Source organism: Bison bison, unplaced genomic scaffold (genome assembly GCF_000754665.1).
Source record: "Bison bison bison isolate TAMUID 2011002044 unplaced genomic scaffold, Bison_UMD1.0 scf7180017864143, whole genome shotgun sequence".
NCBI classification, from domain to species: domain Eukaryota; kingdom Metazoa; phylum Chordata; class Mammalia; order Artiodactyla; family Bovidae; genus Bison; species Bison bison.
Genome location: NW_011494715.1, coordinates 6,427,624 through 6,447,658, shown reverse-complemented (window position 1 = coordinate 6,447,658; position 20,035 = coordinate 6,427,624). Strand labels below are relative to the sequence as shown.

General features: G+C 46.0%; 1 protein-coding gene across 1 annotated transcript in view; it reads right to left on the bottom strand.

Annotated features, from left to right (window-relative positions):
• The window catches only part of ZNF395 (zinc finger protein 395), a 15,957-nt gene extending 6,657 nt beyond the window's left edge, over positions 1-9,300 (bottom strand). Inside the window, exons 1-4 of the mRNA XM_010840318.1 lie at positions 9,054-9,300; positions 6,911-7,143; positions 3,403-3,630; positions 317-463 (exon numbers count right to left, since the gene is read on the bottom strand). Of these exons, the coding sequence (XP_010838620.1) occupies positions 317-463; positions 3,403-3,630; positions 6,911-7,143; positions 9,054-9,287 (842 nt within the window). The 5' untranslated portion in view covers positions 9,288-9,300. The remainder of the gene's footprint in view (positions 1-316; positions 464-3,402; positions 3,631-6,910; positions 7,144-9,053) is intronic.
• Positions 9,301-20,035: the final 10,735 nt, after the last annotated feature.

Genomic DNA, 20,035 nt, shown 5'->3' with positions numbered 1-20,035 from the left:
ACCTGTATTAATGGAAAGATAACCTAATCAAAATGTACCTCTCACTTTAAAGGCAGGGGGAGAACAGGGAGAGGGGAGAGGAAAAGCCTCTCCTGCCCCCACCCCGCCCCTGCACACAGACAAACTGGCTGGGTACCACTTGGGAAGTTTTCCCGGGAGTTGAGTAGGATGCAGAGGCCAGGAGAAGGGCTTGTTAACCAGGCTTTCTTAAAAGATGCCTTTTGATAATTTAAACCCAGGTAAGTACATCAAAACCTGCATGAGAAAAGAAACCATTCAGCCAGCTCTCACAGCTGTCGGGAGGTGAAGACTTTACCAGAGCTGGCTCCTGTTTTTATCCACAGGGAACACGTTTAGAGCAGGAAAGACAAGCTCCGAGAAGAGTTCAGACTCATCACGAGATGACAGGAGGCCTGCTTGCCCGACAGGGCCTGAACTCGCTGCCCTGCTCCCAGCAACGCGTCTGAACAGGAAGACCACAGTCAGACCTGTGAAATTTTCAGTTTTTAAACTGCCTCCCTTTGGGTTGCTTTAAGCCCAACCCAGACTCTTCCGTGCCTAGGCCATAAACCTGTACTGACAGCTTATTGACCAGAGACCCATTAATACGTCTTTTGTTACCCAAACATTATTGATCAGAGATGTTTCAGTATTCACTGACGTAACAAATCGGTGGTCACTGGCATTAGGTTCTGCAAAAATTCTTGGGTCAATAATGTGCTAATTTACACCATTTTGTTGTTGTTGTTCATTCTCTAAGTTGTTTCTGACTTTTTTCGATCCCATGGACTACAGCCCACCAGGCTTCTATGTCTGTGGGATTTTCCAGGCACGAATACTGGAGTGTTGCCATTTCCTACTCTAGGAGATCTTCCTGACCCAGGTATTGAACCTGCATCCCCTGCATTGGCTAGCGGGCACTGGCAGGTGAATTCTTTATCAATGAGCTACTAGAGAAGCCCAATTTATACTAGAGGACAACCTGAAATTTTGATACACAGAAATAGCAAGAAAAGGGGAAAAACCTGTGACACATTCAGGTATGGTGGCCTTGTCCCCAAGCCCCAACTTCCACATGGGCAGTGGTCCACAAGGCCTCCTTACCCTGGATTCTGAGACCATCTACCACATCCCCTGAGGCCAGGATAAGCATCCCACTGCTTTCCTCTCCTCCTACTCCATATTCCAAACCACTTTCAGGCTAACCTAGACACCCAGCATTCCATGTTTCCAATGCAGGCTCTCCTTATTTAAGTCTCAGATGTTAGGAGAAGCCTGCCCAAACAGTGTGGGCCAAATGAACTCTGCCGTCCCTAAGCATCACTGTCAGTCTCAAAGGTATGACTTCCTGGAAATTGAGAGTTTATGACATCTACACATGAGGCTAAAAATAGCGTAGCCCTTCAGGAAAGAAATCAGGGGCCACCAATGATTCTCATAGGTCCACAAAGGAAACCCATCAGGGAGAGCTGGGCGAAGGGGAAGAGTGGTACATCTAGCATCAGAACAGGAGAAAGAACAGGCCTGCCCCACAACACAGCAGTCTTCCACGGAGGAACCACTCAAGTGGCTCTGTGCCAACCCTGGCAAATTGGCACCTAAGGAAAAATACAAAATAAAGCTAAAAAGTGAAACTCATGAATTAACCTGTATCTTATAAGTGAAACAAAGTTTTAGTCGCTCAGTCATATCTGACTCTTTGCAACCCCATGGACTGTAGCCCACCAGGCTCCTCTGTCCATGCGATTCTCCAGGCAAGAATACTGGAGTGGGTTGCCATTTCTTGACCCAGGGATCGAACTCGGGTCTCCTGCACTGCAGGCAGATTCTTTACCATCTGAGCCACTATTGAAGCCCCATGTACCTTATAAGAGGAACATAAATCACTCCACCTTAGATCATACAATTTTCTAGGACAGGGTCCACAGAGATTCTGTACCAGGAAAACAAAGCATTCCCTGGCCACTATACCCTGAACGTCTAAGAAATCCTTGTTCACACCTTCTGCTCTCCACAGGCCCAAGCAGAGTCATCCTAACAACACAGACACCAGGAGGAACGGGTGGTGCGAGCAAGGTTTGGTTGTTGTAGAGACCTCACCTTCCAGACTACATCAACATAATTAGCTGCCAAGGGGGCCTTATCTTCCCACTTACTTCAACAGAAGACCAGAAATATGTTGTTATGGGAAAACACCTTTAACAGACAATAAAAAAATGTTTATCAAAGGGAACTTAAGATATCACAGCATATTATCAGTTAGATGAGTATATGCTAGCACTGGGGTGTGTGTGTGAACATATATGAATGGATTATACACACACACACACACACACACACACACACAAGCTGAGGGGAATTTCAGTCAATGATTTTCTTTCCCTTTATGGTGTTTTCCTGGATCTTCTTCCTGTTGACCAACCTCCTCAATCTCCTAAACTCGTGGAGTTTCCTGAGAACTTAAAACTGACTCTATGGGACTTCCCTGGTGGTCTAGTGGCTAAGACTCTGAGCTCCCAATGCAAGGGGCCGAGGTTCAATTTCTGGTCAGGGAACTAGATTCCTCATGCCAGAACTAAGAATTCCCACGCCAGAGCTAAAATTCAGCACAACCAAATAAACGAATAATTTTTAACTGACTCCTCTCCTCCTGTGTTGCTGGTGTGGGCCCCAGGTGTTCACAGAACGGGTGTGTGATGCTCTGCCCCTCAACTGGTGCTGTCAGACTGCAATAGCTTCTTCTAGCAGTCTAGCCATTGATGACAGGCCTTGGGTGAAATAAGTAAATTTTATCGCTTCCTTAAATTTATTTTCTAAGTAGGGAGATTACTTATGTGGGATGCTTTGTAAAGGCCACTTTCCACCTGATATGTTCAAAACTGACTCCATTATTTTCCTATAAGCTTTTAAGAAGCTCAAGATTCAGTTAGATCTCACCAACGAAAAAGTTATTCCCTGGGAGTAAGTTAGGCCAGCCAGATAACAAATTAAAAAAAAAAAAAAAAAGGTTCAGATTAACCACAAATCTTGTCAAACTACTAATATTCAGCAACCCACCTTTCTCCCATATTACTCATAATGTATTTGGGGGGTTGTGCTAGCATTCTCTTTTAATTTATAAATGTGTTATGAAGTCTTTTCTATTGGTTTGCATTAAGCAATTAGATTTATTTCAGACTTCAGATCGTTTATTCCACACTAATTTACGAGGCTGAATGAGGCACCTGGAAGGGGGCCGTGAATCAGCTGAGGCCACGAGGGGATCATTTAGTACGTTCCTACCTTTACCACTAAACGTTCCTCTACTGGTCTCGTGCCGCCTGAGTGCCCTGCTCGCTTACTCCCATGGAAGAACTTACTCGGGTGACCATGAGGTTCAGTCTCGCGCTCAACCATCTTCACAACACACCAGGAAACTTTTCCCCAGAGGAGGAAACTGAGGAGAAAGAATGGAAGCATCGAACTCCGAAAGAATGGAAGCCTCGGCCGCACCCAGAACCCATTCGGCCCTGCTCCTCACCAGAAAAGTTGGCCTCGGCCCCGGGAGGACTCTGCACGACAGGGCTGCAGGACAGGGACGTGAGCACCATGGCCGCCATCATCTCGTCCATTTCCACTGCATCCGACTTCCTGGGTTCAGACAGGTGAGAGTCAGAGGTTACTTCCTGACACAGCAGGTCATGTGAGCATCTTACGTTCCTGGAATGTCCCTTCTAGCCCCCTACTCCGATCAGTCCGTGTGTGGTCAAGTAATAGAGTTAAATAAAGCATTCGGACTTCTCCTCATTCTTCATGAAAAGTACTCAGTTCTGAGTGCCACTAATAATACCAGTCAACCCCAGGGAAAGCAGGCTGGGCCCCATCCCACTGCTGACACCCAGAGGCAGCTCCATTCTCCATGGAATTCATTTCCTAACTCTCATTCTGCAGCTTAAAACTAGGAATTTTATTTGAGGGAAAGGAAGACATGCCCAAGCAATGAAATAAAGCAAGGGTATAAAAGACACCTGGCTAGAATTTGAAAGCACTATAATTACCTTCCTTTTCTGGCTTTATATTTAAATTTTTTAATATTTATTTGCTTATTTAATGTATTTGTGCTGGGTCTTAGTGGCAGCACACAGTATCTTCAATCTTAGCTGTAGCATTTGGGATCTAGTTCCCTGACCAGGGATCAAACTCAGGCCCCCTGAGTTAGGAACAAAGTCTTAGCCACTGGACCACCAGGAAATCTCTATATTTACATCTAAGGAAGAACAATTCCACTCACCAACCCCCTTTCCCTCCCCTCAATATTAGTGATGAGATAATATGATAGCTTCTGAATGTCAACAGAATCTGGCACATAAGCCAATGAGCAAAAAAACTTCAGAAACACTAAAATAAATCTCCCCACAAACCTCAATGCTTTATCCAGCAGAGATCTATGAAATTTTACACATAATTTTCTTAATCCATATAAAGTTACACTATTTGAAAATAAAATGAAAGCCATCAACAAGGTAATGTTAAAGTATGAAAAGTCAGTCTGAAATAAATTTCCAGGTGGCACCTCTATTTCAAAGGACTGTATTATACAATTTATTCGTTACAATTCAGATCCACTAAATTATACGACATGAAGCAGCTAAACCAAGACTAGTAATGTATTATACATGTCAGCGGCCCCCTTTTTGAATAATTATCTGTATTTTTATTTCTATAGATCTATTCTATAGACAAATTCTTTGCCAGGGTTCCACTGAATTCACAATCACAAATGTTATTTATTGCTCTGGTCTGGTCTCAAGACACAGAACGTACCGTCAATAATAGTAACATGTACAGACACACACAGATTGCGAGGTGGGGAGTTCAGCTGCTCACACATCCTGTACAGAAGAATCTCGGGGCTTCCCTAGTAGCTCAGCTGGTAAAGAATCCGCCTGCAATGCAGGAAACCCCAGTCTGATTCCTGGGTCAGGAAGATCCTCTGGAGAAGGGATTCTCTACCCACTTCAGAACTCAAGGGCTTCCCTGGTAGCTCAGATGGTAAAGAATCCACCTGTAATACAGGAGACCTGGGTTTGATCCCTGGGTTGGGAAGATCCCCTGGAGGAGGGCATGGCAACCCACTCCAGTCATCCTGCCTGGAGAATCCCATGGACAGAGGAGCTTGGTGGGCTACAGTCCACGGAGTTGCAGAGTCAGACACAACTGAGTGACTAAGCATAGCACAGCATAGAAGAATCTCACTAGCAGATTTTCTTTTTTAATCTGAAAAGATCAATGTACACAGAGTATATAACATAGAGCTTCCCTGGTGGCTCAGACGGTAAAGAATCTGTCTGCAGTGTAGGAGACCCAGGTTCAATCCCTGGGTTGGAAAGATTTGCTGGAGAAGGGAATGGCTACCCACCCCAGTGTTCTGGCCTGGAGAATCCCCATGGACAGAGGAGTCTGGTGGGCTACAGTCCAAGGGGTCACAGAGTCGGACATGACAGCAACTAACACAGTACAGTTTGTATTCTCAGAGGAAAAATTCATGTCATAAAGTTCTAAAACAGGGACTTTCCTAATAGTCCAGTGGTTAAGACTCCACGCTTCCAGGGCAGGGGGCAGAGGTTCAATCCCTGATTGGGGAACTAAGATCCCACATACTGTGCAGTGGGACCAAAAAAAAATAATAATAATAAAAATAATTTTTTAAAACTTCTAAAGCAGAGTATACATTTTTCATTCAAAATCAATGGTTTTAAATATCTAGCTGGGGCTCTGTAATCTCCTGACTGAGTCTACTGTCTGTTTTTGCCTGGTTTGAAAGTTAAGAATGGCATAACTTTTTAAAAGTTTACTTATTTGTTTGTTTTTGGCCTTGCTGGATCTTCCTCGCTGAGTGTGGGCTTTCTCTAGTTACAGCAAGCTAGGGGCTACTCTCTTGTTTGTCGGGTGCAGGCTTCTCACTGTAGTGACTTCTCTGCTTACAGAGCGAGGGCTCCAGGGCACTCGGGCTCAGTAGCTGTAGCTCCCAGGCTTAGCTGTGGCATCCTCCCAGACCAGGCATCGAACCTGTGTCCCTTGCATTGTCAGGTGGATTCTGAACCACTGAACCACCAGGGAAGTCCCTGGCTCAACAGTTTTTAAGTGGTTTTACAAATCAAAAGAAGGATATTATTTCTTGACATATGACACATGGAAATTACATGAAATTGAAATTTGAGTGTCCATAAGTTAAGTTTTAATTGGAGCCCAACATGCCTGCCTGTTTAAGTTCTGTCTGCAGCTGATTTCTCAAGATCACAGCCAAGCAGAGTAGCTGTGACACAGACCTTGTGTCCCACAAAGCCTACATAATGTTTACTATCTGGCCCATTCTGGACATGTTTGCTGCCTCCTGATCTGAGCCACTTTTTTTCCTCTCTCATCATGAAAAACTAAGAACTAATTTTAGTTTAAGCAGGAAAGGGAAAAAAATAGCCCTCAGCCAGATGAAGTTATATATATCACTCTTAACAGAGTTACCAGGGCTTCCCTGGTGGCTCAGCGGTAAAGAATCTACCTGCTAATGCAGGAGACTCAGGTTCAGTCCCTGGGTTGGGAAGATCTGAAGGGAAATGGCAACCTACTCCAGTATTCTTGCCCAGAGAATCCCACAGACAGAGGAGCCTGGTGGGCTACAGTCCATGGAATCGCAAAATAGTCAGACAAGGACTGTGCGACTAAAACAACAATAACCGAGTTATGGGGAAGAAAAGATGCCCATCTAGGTTTTTTTTCAAGAGGATACCCTCTCACTGTATCTCATCCGACTGGTATCTTCACCAGTAGACAAACATCTGGAGTTCTACATTCCTTCCCCAACCCAAGGCATCCCAAAGCCCCTCCGTCAACACCCACATATCTTTCAGAGCCAAGGTTCTCCCACACAAACCTCTTTGGGACGTCAATGTTCCTGGACACAGGCCTGTAGGCTGGCGCCTGGGCTCCCTGCTCTGGAGGTGGCACCTGGGGGATGCGGCCCGGTGGCTCGGCCAGCCACACTTCCTCCGCTTTGCAGCAGATCTGTAACTTCTGGTCCAACAGCCAGACAGTCACCTTATCCTCTGCCCAACTATGCCGCTCCACCAGTCCTGTGGACTCTTGACCCCCGTACCACACACAAACCTGGAGAGAGAAAGACAGCAACCAGTGGTCAGCGCTTGGGAGTTCTCACTCCGTGTGCTCTAGGTTCTGGGACCCAGGAGCTATCTGCCACAAACTGCATTCTCTGACTCATCATTAGTTCATGCAGATGCTCCCGGGTACCTGCTTCCAACCTGAACATCCAGATCGGCCAAAGTGGATCAGTTCTCACTGAAACAAATCTTTATAAATTCTTTAGATGGAGACAGCAAAAGTATCAATTTCTGAGACTTCTTTTTTTAAACTTGGAGTCTATATACAACTAAAGTTGCTATCATCTTAAAACAGACTTACGTTTTCTGTAAGCTTCATGGTAACCACAAAGAAATTAGTAGACACGCAAAAGATAAAGAAATCAAAGCACAGGACTACCAGAAAAAAAAAAAACAAACTCACAAAGGAAGACAACAAGAGAAGAAGAAAGGAAAAAAGGAATTATAAAACAGGAAAAAATTAACAAGATAGCAATACCAAGTCCTTACCTATCACTAATTACTTTAAATGTAAATGGATTTGGTGGATTCATGTTGATATATGGCAAAACCAATACAACATTGTAAAGTTAAGAAAAAAAAAGAATAGAAAGAATAAAAACTCCAAAAAATAAAAAATTAATAAAATGAAGTATTAATAATCATTAAAAAAATAAATGTAAATGGATTAAATTTTCAAATCAAATGAATTTGGAATCTGTATCCATCCTCTTGAGTTCTTAACCTAACTTGCCTCTAAAGTTCTACATATCTGCTGGTTCCCAACTATTGCCTTGAATTGCTCACACCCTGCATTTTTCCCTTCAGAAAATCCTGAGTCTACCTGGGAGCAAGATGGTAGTGATGAAAATGCAGACTTACTGCTTTCAGAGGTGCCTAGCAGTTGGCAGGTTCCCCACCTTGTGGGAAAAGAGGTCTGGACCACACAGGTCTTGAAAGAGAGGCAGAAGGCAGAGCCTCTATTATTATTTAGCTCTTGGGAAGGCAATGAAAGAGAAGCCCACTCATCTGGATCTAGTGATAACACGAGGCCAAAGGGGTCTAGTGATAACACAGAGGAGCAGACTGGAAAAGAGAATCCAAATGGCATTCCAACGAAACAGACACCTTCGTCTTGAAACGTCTCAAGGTATTTCAGTGGTGCAATCTTCGTTGTTGTTGTTCAGTCGCTAAGTTGTGTCCAACTCTTCGCGACCCCATGTCCTTCACCATCTCCTGGAGTTTGCTCAAACTCATGTCCATTGAGTCGGTGATGCCATCCAGCCGTCTTATCCTGTGTTGTCCCCTTCTCCTCCTGCCCTCAGTCTTTCCCCGCATCAGGGTCTTTTCCAGTGAGTTGGCTCTTCACATCAGATGGCCAAAGTATTAGAAATTCAGCTTCAGCATCAGTTCTTCCAATGAGTATGAAGGGTTGAATTCCTTTAGAATTGACTGGTTCAATCTCCTTACTGTCCAAGGGACTCTCAAGAGTCTTCTCCAGCACCACAATTCAAAGGCATCAATTCTTTGGCGCTCAGCCTTCTTTATGGTCCAACTTGCAAATCCATACATGACTGAGGGATGCAATTTTCTCTCTCTCATAAATCTGAGCTCCTTTCCCTTGTTTTTGTAAAGTTGTAAACTGGGGCAGATTAAGAGAAACTGAGCTCTGGCTATGCTCTGCACTGAGGTTCTGAGCAGGCTTGAGCCCAGAACTGTCATGAAGGAGCCCTAGATCTGCTAACAATGGCTCATTCTCTTGGGAAGCCTGCTGTCCAAGGGGCTCATACGGCTGCAGGGAAAAGGTCTGCACTCAAGTCAGTGTCCAGAGAGTTTCTGGCCTGTCATTTGGGACACCATTGGACTGCTGAACCCCAGCATGGGGACAGCGGACACTTGTCTATTTGGGGATCAACCTACCTTCTGCCCGGGGTGAAAGGCCACCAGCTGGAGGCCTGAGGTGCCCGGAGCCTTGAGGACTTCCTTAGGCTGCTCCTGGCAGGACGAATCCTTGGAGGCAACAAAGGGCTGGGGAGCTGCCCCCTCCAGCAGCTCTGCCTGAGGCTCCGAGGGTGGGGCAGCCCCAGGTGGTCCCAACACCCGGGCTCCCAGAAGGGACCGCTTGCCGAGGCGCCGGGACAGGACGCTGGCCATGCTGTTGCCTTTCCTGGGGAGACAACGGAGATACAGGTCCTTTATCCGGTATCTGGGGAAGCAGGAAGATGCCCCCCACACAGCTGGAGCCCATGAGTGTCCATGAAAAAAGATGAGACATTTTAAAGTAATTTTTACAATGGTTTTCTTTCTACAAAAGCTAAACACCTGTTTCGAGTAGGACATTGAGAACATCCTGATAAGCAGAAAAACAAATCACTCAAGAAGAGACTTCCCAGAGAAACGCCCATGTTTCCTGGACAGAGTTTCAGGCTTTCTTCTACACAAGCATTTACATACTTGTATTTCTACAAAAAACAGGATCATGGCTTGGTAAACGGAATTTTCACTTATCCTGTGTCGGCTTTACTGTATCATTAAATGTTATTCTACAAAAACTCTTTTGGGAGACACAGCTATGTTTTCTTAGGCTGCTGCATCACTGCTAATTTAACAAATCCCTTTAACAAAGCCATTATGCCTAATGGCTGTACCCTTGGGTTGTGTTACTGAAACTTCTCTGCCCACAGTGAGCATCTTAGCAGCACCTCAGCATACACATCAAGGGTCACTTTCCAGGTCAGGATCCTATTAAGATAGTGTGAAGTCAGAGCAGGGGTCTCCCCGGGTGGCTAGTGGTAAAAAAATCCATCTGCCAATGCAGGAGACACGGGTTTGATCCCTGATCTGGAAAGATTTCCTGGAGAAGGAAATGGCAACCCACTCCAGTATTCTTGCCTGGAGAATCCCCATGGACAGAGGAGCCTGGCAGGCTACAGCCCATGAGTCACAGAGTCAGACATGACTTAGCAACTGAACAACAACTAAGTTAGAACAAGAGGGTGTCTGTGAGATACTCACAGAATCCCACACTGAGCTGGCTTCAAAGCTGCAGACAGCCACAGAAATGAGCCATGGTAACTTTCCTTGTTTTACACTTAAGGAAACTAACTCTGGGAGCTTAAGAGACTTATTCGTGGCGATAAAGCTTGTTGGTGTCAGATAAATGGGATCTGGTGTCCTGACTCCAAACCCAGATTTTCTCACTGCCTCCCAATTGCCTGTACACTGCCCCCTTGTGAGTTCAGGGCTGATAGAAATGCAGGACAATAGGCCTGCATGGACCCTCGGAAGACCACTCCAGGCCTCTGCAGTCACCCCATGATGGGCAGGAGCTGCTCCAAAAACCGATATATTATTTCTGCCTGCTCAGAGGTGTCAGCGCACCCTCCACGGATCATACTCCAGAAACCAGAGCCCTGTCCTCTGCATTTTATGGCGGAAGGGCTAGAAAGGTGACAAGACGAGATGCTTGCTGATGCTCCTTTGGTCAAAATCCTACTGCCTGAGAGGTGGTTCTAACCACCTGGCGGTATATAAGCCCCAGGACAGGGGTGGTTGAGGGGGAAGCCCTTGACCTTCAGGAGCCCATACCATTCCAGAAAAGAGGAAGTCAATCTAGGGCCTCCGAGAATCAAAACAGTCAACACAGTTGCTTTTGGGAAATCCCACCCATGCTCCACAGCCTGTCTGCTAATAATACAGTTGCAAATATGGAGGAGAAGGGTTTGGCACATTTTTATAAATGTTTTACTCAGAGCTTCACAGGCTAGAATCAGGGAGTATGGTATCTCTATCATGCATTCCCTAGAAAGCAAAGAAGAGGTAAGAAAAAGGTCAAAATCAGACCACCCTACCAGAATTCCTCTCTAGGTATCTAGTGACTTTATATTTAGTAACACTCTATTGGAAAGCTTTACTATGCATGTCATCAAAAGGAAGAAAAACATAAGGAGTAAATTCTTCACCACTATCAAAAAAAAAGCGTCCACTCAGTCATCTTCATGCATCAAGCCAGAAACAAGAACCTCTAACTCTCACTTTAAGCACTGCCAGGTGGCACTAGTGGTACCAATGCAAGAGTCACAGGTTGGATCCCTGGATTGGGAAGATCCCCTGGAGAAGCGAATGGCAACCCACTCCAGTATACTCGCCTGAAGAATCCTATGGACAAAGGAGCCTAGCAGGTTACAGTCCATAGGTTGCAGAGTCGGACATGACGGAGTGACTGAGCACACATGTGCACGCATGCACACACACACACACGTGTGCACAGGCGCACATGTGCACGCACGCGTGCACGCGCCCACACACAGACACACACACACACACACACACAGAAAGAGTTAGTCACTCAGTTGCATCCAAATCTGTGTGATCCCACAGACAATACTCTATCAGGCTCCTCTGTCCATGGGATTTCCTAGGCAAGAATACTGCATTCCCTTTTCCAGGGGATCTTCCTGGCCCAGGGATGGAACCCAAGTCTCCTGCATTGGTAGGCAGGTTTTTTGTCACTGAGCCACCAGGGATACCCATAACCCGCTGTTTAATGTCGCTGAGCTATAAGCAAAGCCACAGTGCCACTTAGAGACGTCAGATGGCAGCAACCATCCAGAGAAAGAAATAACCCTGCTCTTGACCAAAAAAAAAAAAAACCACACACACAAAACACAGTGGCCGCCCCCACTTTCCACAGCAGGAAGTGTGAGGTTTCTACCACTGAACATGAAGAAAGGGTAGTATTTCCAAAATTCCTGGGCTTCCAGTCTTCAGAAGGAGCCTGAAATATTTGGCTCACAGTCTCTGATGATTTTTTTTTTTCCTAAGTCTTTATTTTTTTTTAACATAAAGAACACTTTTTATTTGGTTTGTGAAGCTGCACCTTCCAAAGCCTGCTGGATTTGCACAGCTGGTGAACATGCCCACTTCCGGCTTCTTTCCACATGCATTCTTTGGCCTTTCTCCTTTGACTGGCCTGAATTCCACCCTGAAATACATTTTATGATTTGCTTTATTTATAGTGCACTCAAATCTTAATTTTTAAAAGCAGAAGAGAAAGAAGGAAGGGAAACTGCCTTTATTAAATGCCCAATAGCACGAGCTTTCACAAACTGTATCTAATTTAATCCTCAGAACAACTTAAGACAAACATATGGTCTTTTATTTCTGATGAGGAAACTGAGCCACTGCCAGCTTAGGTTGCCAAGGCAACACAACCATGAAAGGCAGTCCCAAGGGACTGAACTCTTGCCTCGTTGGTGTCAAAGGGCATGATACTGCCATCAGTCCAGTAGGTATGAGATGTCTCAAAAGAAAACACTCAAGTTGCTTCTGACCTACATGGTATTTTTTCCCCTAAGTCAGTGAACCTCGATAGGAAAAAAATAAAGCAAAACCAAATAAAACCCAGCTCCCAATCCTGCAAGTTTCTGCATCCATCTCCTGTGCTTTTTCCTTTCCTTGAAAATCCCTTTTCCACTTGCACCTTAGCTTCCTACCTACAAAATAAAGGTCAGTGCTTTCCTCTGATCTTGTTTAACAGTCCAGGTCATTGTTAATCATTTAGTGGTTTGGGAAGAACTTTATACACATATTGCCCTAGTGAGGGTGCAGAGAGATACGGAATCAATCCCAAAAGTTAAGGAAAATTTTAGCCAAATTTACACTGGGGACTGACAGCATGGAAGTGAAAAAATATGACTCTAGATTAAATGTAGGCTGGGTGGGATGGCCAAGTGTGTTGACCAGCACTGAATCAGGAACACGGCTTGGGAGATAACACCATCCCTCAATTCCTGAATTCCTTCAGGAATTCAGAAATGAACTCAAGCATCTACAGAGGTGTGCCAGGCTTCCCAGGAGGCGCTAGTGGTAAAGAATCCGCCTGCCAATACAGGAGAGTAAGAGAAGCATGTCTGATCCCTAAGGTCGGGAAGATCCCCTGAAGGAGGGCGTGGCAACCCATTCCGGAGAAATATTGCCTGCAGAATCCCATGGACAGAGGAGCCTGGCGGGCTACAGTCCAAGGGTCAGATATGGCTGAACTGACTTAGCATGCACACATGTACAAAGGTCTGCCATGCAGACAGGCAGAGGTGCCAGGTTAATATGGAATTTGCCAGGGGCTTTCCAGGACTGCTTGTCACTTTATACCTTAGATCGAGGGTCCCAACTCTCTCCCAGTATGTTTCTATCAATATAACCACTGCCCCCTTCAAATCTTCCTTCCCTGATCTCTACTTTCTATTCACTTCCCTATTAGTTTCTTTCTTCAGAGCTATAGATGTTCCATATAAGCCAGTCAGTCCCTAACTTGCCACAGAGTTCTGGTACCATAAAGAGAAATCAAGAAACATCTATTTCAGGGTAACAATGACAGTGTTTCAACAAGTAGGCAAATCCAACTTTACAATGCTACATTCTCGAGTTAGGGAAGTCCTTGACTAAAACATAAACTCATGCTAAAAAAGACTTCCTGGCTGATGTAGAGTTTTAAGAGAACCTGCTTGTCTTTGCTTCTCATGCCCTCTGCTGTCCCCCCGCCCCCAGGGTGCGGTTGGCTACCGGAGATGTATTTTGGTCCATGTCCAAAAGGGGTGAGCCCTTTTCCAAGCTCAGCAAACATCTTCTGATGTGCTAACAGCTCTTAATGAGGACATCTGCCATCAGTTTAATAACTGGAACAGACAGAAGAAGAAAACAAACCCTCTCTGTGGTTCTAAGCTGCAAATTGCCATTTGACATGTGACTGTTGCCAGACAACCCCTCGTCTCAGCACATCCACGTGTGTGTGTGCATGCCCTCATGCACAGTGATTGCTCTCTTTAGCCTCCCATGGCAACAAGCTATGACATCACTGAGTAGCACTTGCAGGACACAGGTCATAGAGTCAAACTGATTCATTACACAACCAAAGGGGGTTTTTTTTGGGGGGGGAGGGGTTGTTTTGTTTTCCTGTTTGTTTTTGTCATTAAAGAGGGTGAGGCTTGGAGTAAGACTTCCACATGCCAAAGCGTGGAAGACTGCTGCTTCTCTAATGAATAATTTGGGGACCAAGGTGAGGGGCGTCACTCCTCTGCTGAGATTCCCCACTAAACCTCAGCTTTCTGTTTTATGATCTCCCCTGAGTAACCACTGCACAGAGCAACGATTTGAGTTTTTAGATCTTTGGCTAATATTTTGCATATTGTTCTTAATCTTTTATCAGTGTTGCTATTATGTTCTTTTAAATCTGTAATGTTTTCACTTAATGTCTTCCTTCCATGTGACATTCTAAGCTCACGTAAAGGTCAAAAATGCTGCAGCACACCACATCTTTTATTGCCTAATGGAATTCAGTGGAGAATAGGACAATTCATTGGTCCCAAACAATTCATTTTTCAGCAATCCTTGACCAGGGATGATCTCTGTTGAGAGATGCTGCATGCGTCCACAGCATACTGATGATTATATGCAAATATGTCTGTGGTCCTCACCATCTGAACCTTGCTTGGCAGAAAGAAGCAAGTTGTCATACTTTGTCCTCACTGCCCAAATCCTACCTGGTTCTCAAGCTTTATTTTCTTCTGGGTGCCTTCTCCAGGAAAAGTAAAAAAACAACAACAACAAAAAAAACACCTCACTTCATTGAGCATATATTGATTATTTCTTCCCAGAGGACCTTTTTCTCAGCCTGGTTTTGGACAGAAAAATCTCCAAGAGTAGCCAAGGGCCTGTGCTAAAACATCTAGGTCTCTCAAGTTACACATCAGGCCCTATGACACCATTTTTTAAATGTGTAGTGTGCATTTTAGTTTTTTCATGGTATGAGCTTAAGATCATAGCATTGAGCATATTAGTAATTGATTCAATGCCAAGATTTCTAAATCAGCTGTTCAGAGGATGACCATTTGGATTCTCAAGTCATCTGAGTCGTGTCTTCATCTGAAGGTTTTTAAAAACCGGATTATACTGTCTCAATGTATAACAGTTTAGACTGCTAGTAAAATTAAAATTAGGCGATCAGGACTGGCAGAGATCTTAAAGGCTGCCCATCTCCCCTTCAGGGCTGGATCTTCTCCACAGGATCTCCTGTAACTGAGGGCCCAGCCTTCCCATCATTGAGTAATAGAAGTAACAGCAAAATGGAAGGGGAAAATTAGGGCCCCAAATAGCGGTGCTATTTTCATATCCCAGCATACAGGCTGCAGAAACAGGTCACCTTATCTGGTTACACTGAATTTTCTCCAGCAAACAATAAATGACTCCGATCCACAAATACTTTTGTTGGTGTGAATGCACAAGAGCCATTCTAGTCAAGTAAAAGAGACCATTCGGTTTGCGCTGCCCACAGGGAAGGAAAGGGTTTTCACAGTTCAGCCCAGGAACAACTGTACTTCCTCTTCCTTCACACCTACCTCCTCATCTGCTTACAAAACCAGCAGTGTCCTTTATTCACGGCTGTCATGCATGCACTACTCTGTATGAAACACAGGGCTCAGGGACCTGAAGCTCCAAGGGACTCCATCTCCCCAAGACAGCAAGCCCCTGCTTATCCCATTAAATGCATGATTTTGAACAGATGTTGCTATTCCCATAGGTAAGGAAAGCCCCGGATTAAAAAATAATATGTTGCGCACTTCCCTGGTGCTCCAGGGGTTAAGAATCCACCTGCCAACGCAGGAGATGTGGGTTCGATCCCTGGTCTGGGAAGATTCCACACACCATGGAGCAACTAAGCCCATGAGTCACAACTGCTAAAGCCCACGTGGTCGACAGCCTGTGCGCCACGATGAGAAGCCACCTCAATGAGAAGCCCTTATGTAGCAACAAAGACACAGTGCAGCCAAAAATAAATAAGTAAACATTTTAAAAATAAAATACAGTTAAAAAAAATAATGTAAGAAATAAGACCTACTACTCACCCTAAAATGATAGGCAGATGTCAAAAGTAAGGGTAGCATTTTAGCGTTTAGACTTGGTTCTAAGAAAGTACAGTAAGTCCCCTATATACAAACAAGTTCTGAAAGAGTGTTAGTAAGTCCAACATGTTCGTAAGTCTAACAAAGTTAGCCTAGGTATCCAGCTAACACAATCAGTTATATAGTACTGTACTGTGATAGGTTTATGATATTTTTCACACAAATAGTACATAAAAAACAAACACACATAAAAAAAGAAAATTGTTTGTAATCTGACAGTACCTCGAAAAGTCACTAGTATAGTACAACGGCTGGCACTTAACAGTACCAGGTACATCACTGCTGTTCTTGCACCTGCTTTCGGATGTGTGCGTGCTAAACCGCTGCAGTCGTGTCAGACTCTGTGCAACCCCATAGACTGTAGCCTGCTAGGCTCCTCTGTCCACGGGATTCTCCAGGCAAGAATACTGCAGTGGGCTGCCATGCCCTCCTCCAGGGCATCTTCCTGACCCAGGGATCAAACCCAAGTCTCTTAACGTCTCTTGCATTGGCAGGCTGGTTCTTTACCAGTAGCATCGCCTGCGAAGCCCTGCTTTTGGACATCCTGGGGTTCAAATAAAGACACTGCACTCTGTAAAGTACACAAAACTACCACCACTTGTAGAGGACACATGCACGTGACAGGGCATGCCAGACACGTGAACCGATTTATGAGGCGAAACATGAGAATACACACTTGCATCTTTGAAAGTTCGCATCTCGAAGGCTCGTGTGTAGGGGACTTAGGCAGGGTGTTCTTGAAAACAGGTAGAGCATGCTGTTTAAGGAAGCAGGGATAAGTAAAAGCACGCCTACAAACATGCCAGGCGAGGTGGAGGGCTGGGCCAGCGCTGTTTTCCTACCTGCACGGGGCACGCATGCACGTGTGTACATGTGGGTGCCTGTACTGTGGTTAAACCTGATTCGGCCGTACCAAAACTATGTGAGAGTTCCCGCGGGAGGCAGGGAGATGCCTGACTGCTGACTCGGCATTCTACCCAGAGCCAGCACGCAGGAGGCGGGGAGAACCGGCCTCAGAGCACTGACAGTTCCCTCCAGCGGTTTGCAGAGAAAGCTTCCCTCCTGCACATTAACCCAAACCACCCATGAATGCCTGAATAGCACTCGGGATTCCACGTACTTTGAAACACACATCTGGGGGCTTCCTGTTTTCCCGGACCTCCCAGCAACTCAAGGAAACACGGAGGGACAATTTAATCCCAATTTTATAGCTGAGAAAACTGAGGCTCCTTCAGAAGGCCACTGCTTTGCTGGCCTAGTCAGCTGGGCTGTCTGCAGCTTTTCCTAGTTCATCCCTGGACTCGTTCTCTCATCCCTGGACTCGTTCTCTCTTCCCTGCAAGTGGAGACCCTGCAGCAGGACAGGGGCTCAGATGGAAGGGCTTTGGAGTTCCCTGGGGCCTTTGTGTTGCCTCGTCTGATCCTCACAGTGCTGTGAGGAAGGAAGTGTGAGCTTCATCGGGAAGAAGGGATCTATCAGAGGTGCTTGTGCGTATGCATGCTCAGTCGCTCAGCTGTGTATGAGTCTTTGTGACGCCATGGACCGTAGCCCGCCAGGCTCCTCTGTCCATGGGCTTCTCTAGGCAAGAATACTGGAGTGGGTTGCCATACCCTTCTCCAGGGGATCTTCCTGACCCAGGGGTTGAACCAGTGTCTCCTGCATTTCCTGCACTGGTAGGCAAGTTCTTTACCCTGAGTCACCAGGGAAGTCTATCAGAGGCACTTACAGTTATGAAAAGGGAAAACTGGCAACATAAGAACCACCTTCCCAAATCTAAAGCACAGAGGAAAGAATTGAAAATGCCTCACAGGGACTTTCCTGGTGGTCCAGTGGCTCAGACTCCAAGCTCCCAAATGCAAGGGGCCCTGGTTGGATCACTGGTCATCAGAGAACTAGATCCCACCTGCCGCAACTAAGACCCAGCACGGCCGAATAAATAAATATTTTTAAAAAATAAATAACAATTCAAAAACAAAATGCCTAACAACATGGGGCCCCTTAGGTAAGTCCCTGAGTGGTGCACACCCCAGAAAGGGAAGCTGTGTGACTGTGATGCCTGAAATGCCGATCCCGAGACACAGGGGCCCCTTGTGTCCCTGCCTCTCTGAAGGCAAAGATATGCAGGCTCTATTTCTTCTCTGAAGTGGTTAAAGCAGAAAAACCAGGTGGAACTCAGCAGTCATTTGAATGAATAATCACCTACCCTGGCAATCCTAAATAAACAGACTGGGGGTGGGGGGGGGAGGTGGTGCTAGGGGGGTTGTAGGGAAGGTGAGAGTCATCTGGTGACTTTCCTGGCCAAAATCAATAGGTAATAAGAAGGCAGGAGCCCTCTCCCAGGGTGGACAATCAGAGCACACAGGGTTGCAGGTACCCAAGAAAGGAGCCACCTGGTCTGGGGGCTGGGCCAGGAGAGGGGAGCCAAATTTATGGATGAGAAAGCACCACACGCAAATAAGAATGAGCCAAGCAGAAATAGCACCCCACTCCAGTACTCTTGCCTGGAAAATCCCATGGACGGAGGAGCCTGGAAGGCTGTGGTCCATGGGATTGCTGAGGGTCAGACATGACTGAGAGACTTCACTTTCACTTTTCACTTTCATGCATTGGAGGAAATGGCAACCCACTCCTGTGTTCTTGCCTGGAGAATCCCAGGGACGGGGGAGCCTGGTGGCCTGCCGTCTATGGGGTCGCACAGAGTCGGACACGACTGAAGTGACTTAGCAGCAGCAAGCAGAAAAGAGCAACAGGGAAGGGAAGGGCCCCAATACCCCTCCGGAATCCAAGTCCCACCCGGGAGCCACCAGAGCCAAACGTAAGCCAGGACAAAATAAAGTGCAGTCTTGGAAATTACAGGTAATGAGACAAGGAACACGTGCTGTTAGAATGACAGAACATTCTAGTGGCCGATGACACTTAGGAGCTTGCAGTAAGAGCTGGATAACGAACAGAACTAGTTTTAAGACCAGAATGGCTGACTGGCCAAGGGAACAGACGTGTCTGGTCAGAAGGACCATATCCCGCTTCCACGGATCAACTGTTTCTGGGGGGAGGGATCGCACCCTGGCCCCCTGTATCGGGAGCTCGGAGTCTTAACCACTGGATCACCAAGGAGGTCCTTCCACGGATCAATTTTTCATCTAATTTTTGCCTCCACTCTGACTCCCCGCTTCCCAGTACAAGTTTCCTGTTTCAGGATGGGGGCAGTTCCCCCACACTGTCACTCTGGCACCTTCTCCTGGGAGACAACCCTTCGCTCCTGGGACTGGAGCATTTTCCCCAAGAGCCGCATGAATGCTTCCCATCCCCCAGGAGCTCTGTGGCCGAGGGGAAAAAAAAAGGCTGGATACACCTGAGTAACTGAAACCGGCTACTCAAAATGGAACCAGAGAAGCTGAGTCTGGGCACACTGCCAAGGGCACCGCTTCAGGAAAAGTGCTCCAGGCAAGCCCGTGACCCTGGCCGGTGTGACGTCTGGCAACAAGCCACCACCTCAGAGCCTCAGTTTCCTGCCTCACCATGAAAACTGAGGCCACTTCCCAGTATCCGGAAGGGTCTCCACAGATGTGTCCCCTCCTCTGCTGCCTGATCCCAAACTGGCACTGGGCAGCTAACAGACATGGCCGCCACTCGGACAGCTTAGTAGCCACAGTCCAGCCGGCACCTGGGAACTGAGGTTGTGAAAGGGTGTTCAACCAGAATCAGTGATGCAGCTACTAACTCTAAAGGGAATCAAGAAGCTGGCCATGGGGACTTCCCTTGTGGTCCAGTGGTTAAGACTCCTCGCTTCCACAGCAGAGGGCATGGGTTCAATCCCTGGTCACGGAACTAAGATCTCACATGCTGCAAGACACAGCCAATATTAATATATAATAATATAATATTATATATTTTATATATTTGTATTATATATATTATTTATAAATAACATATAATATATAATTA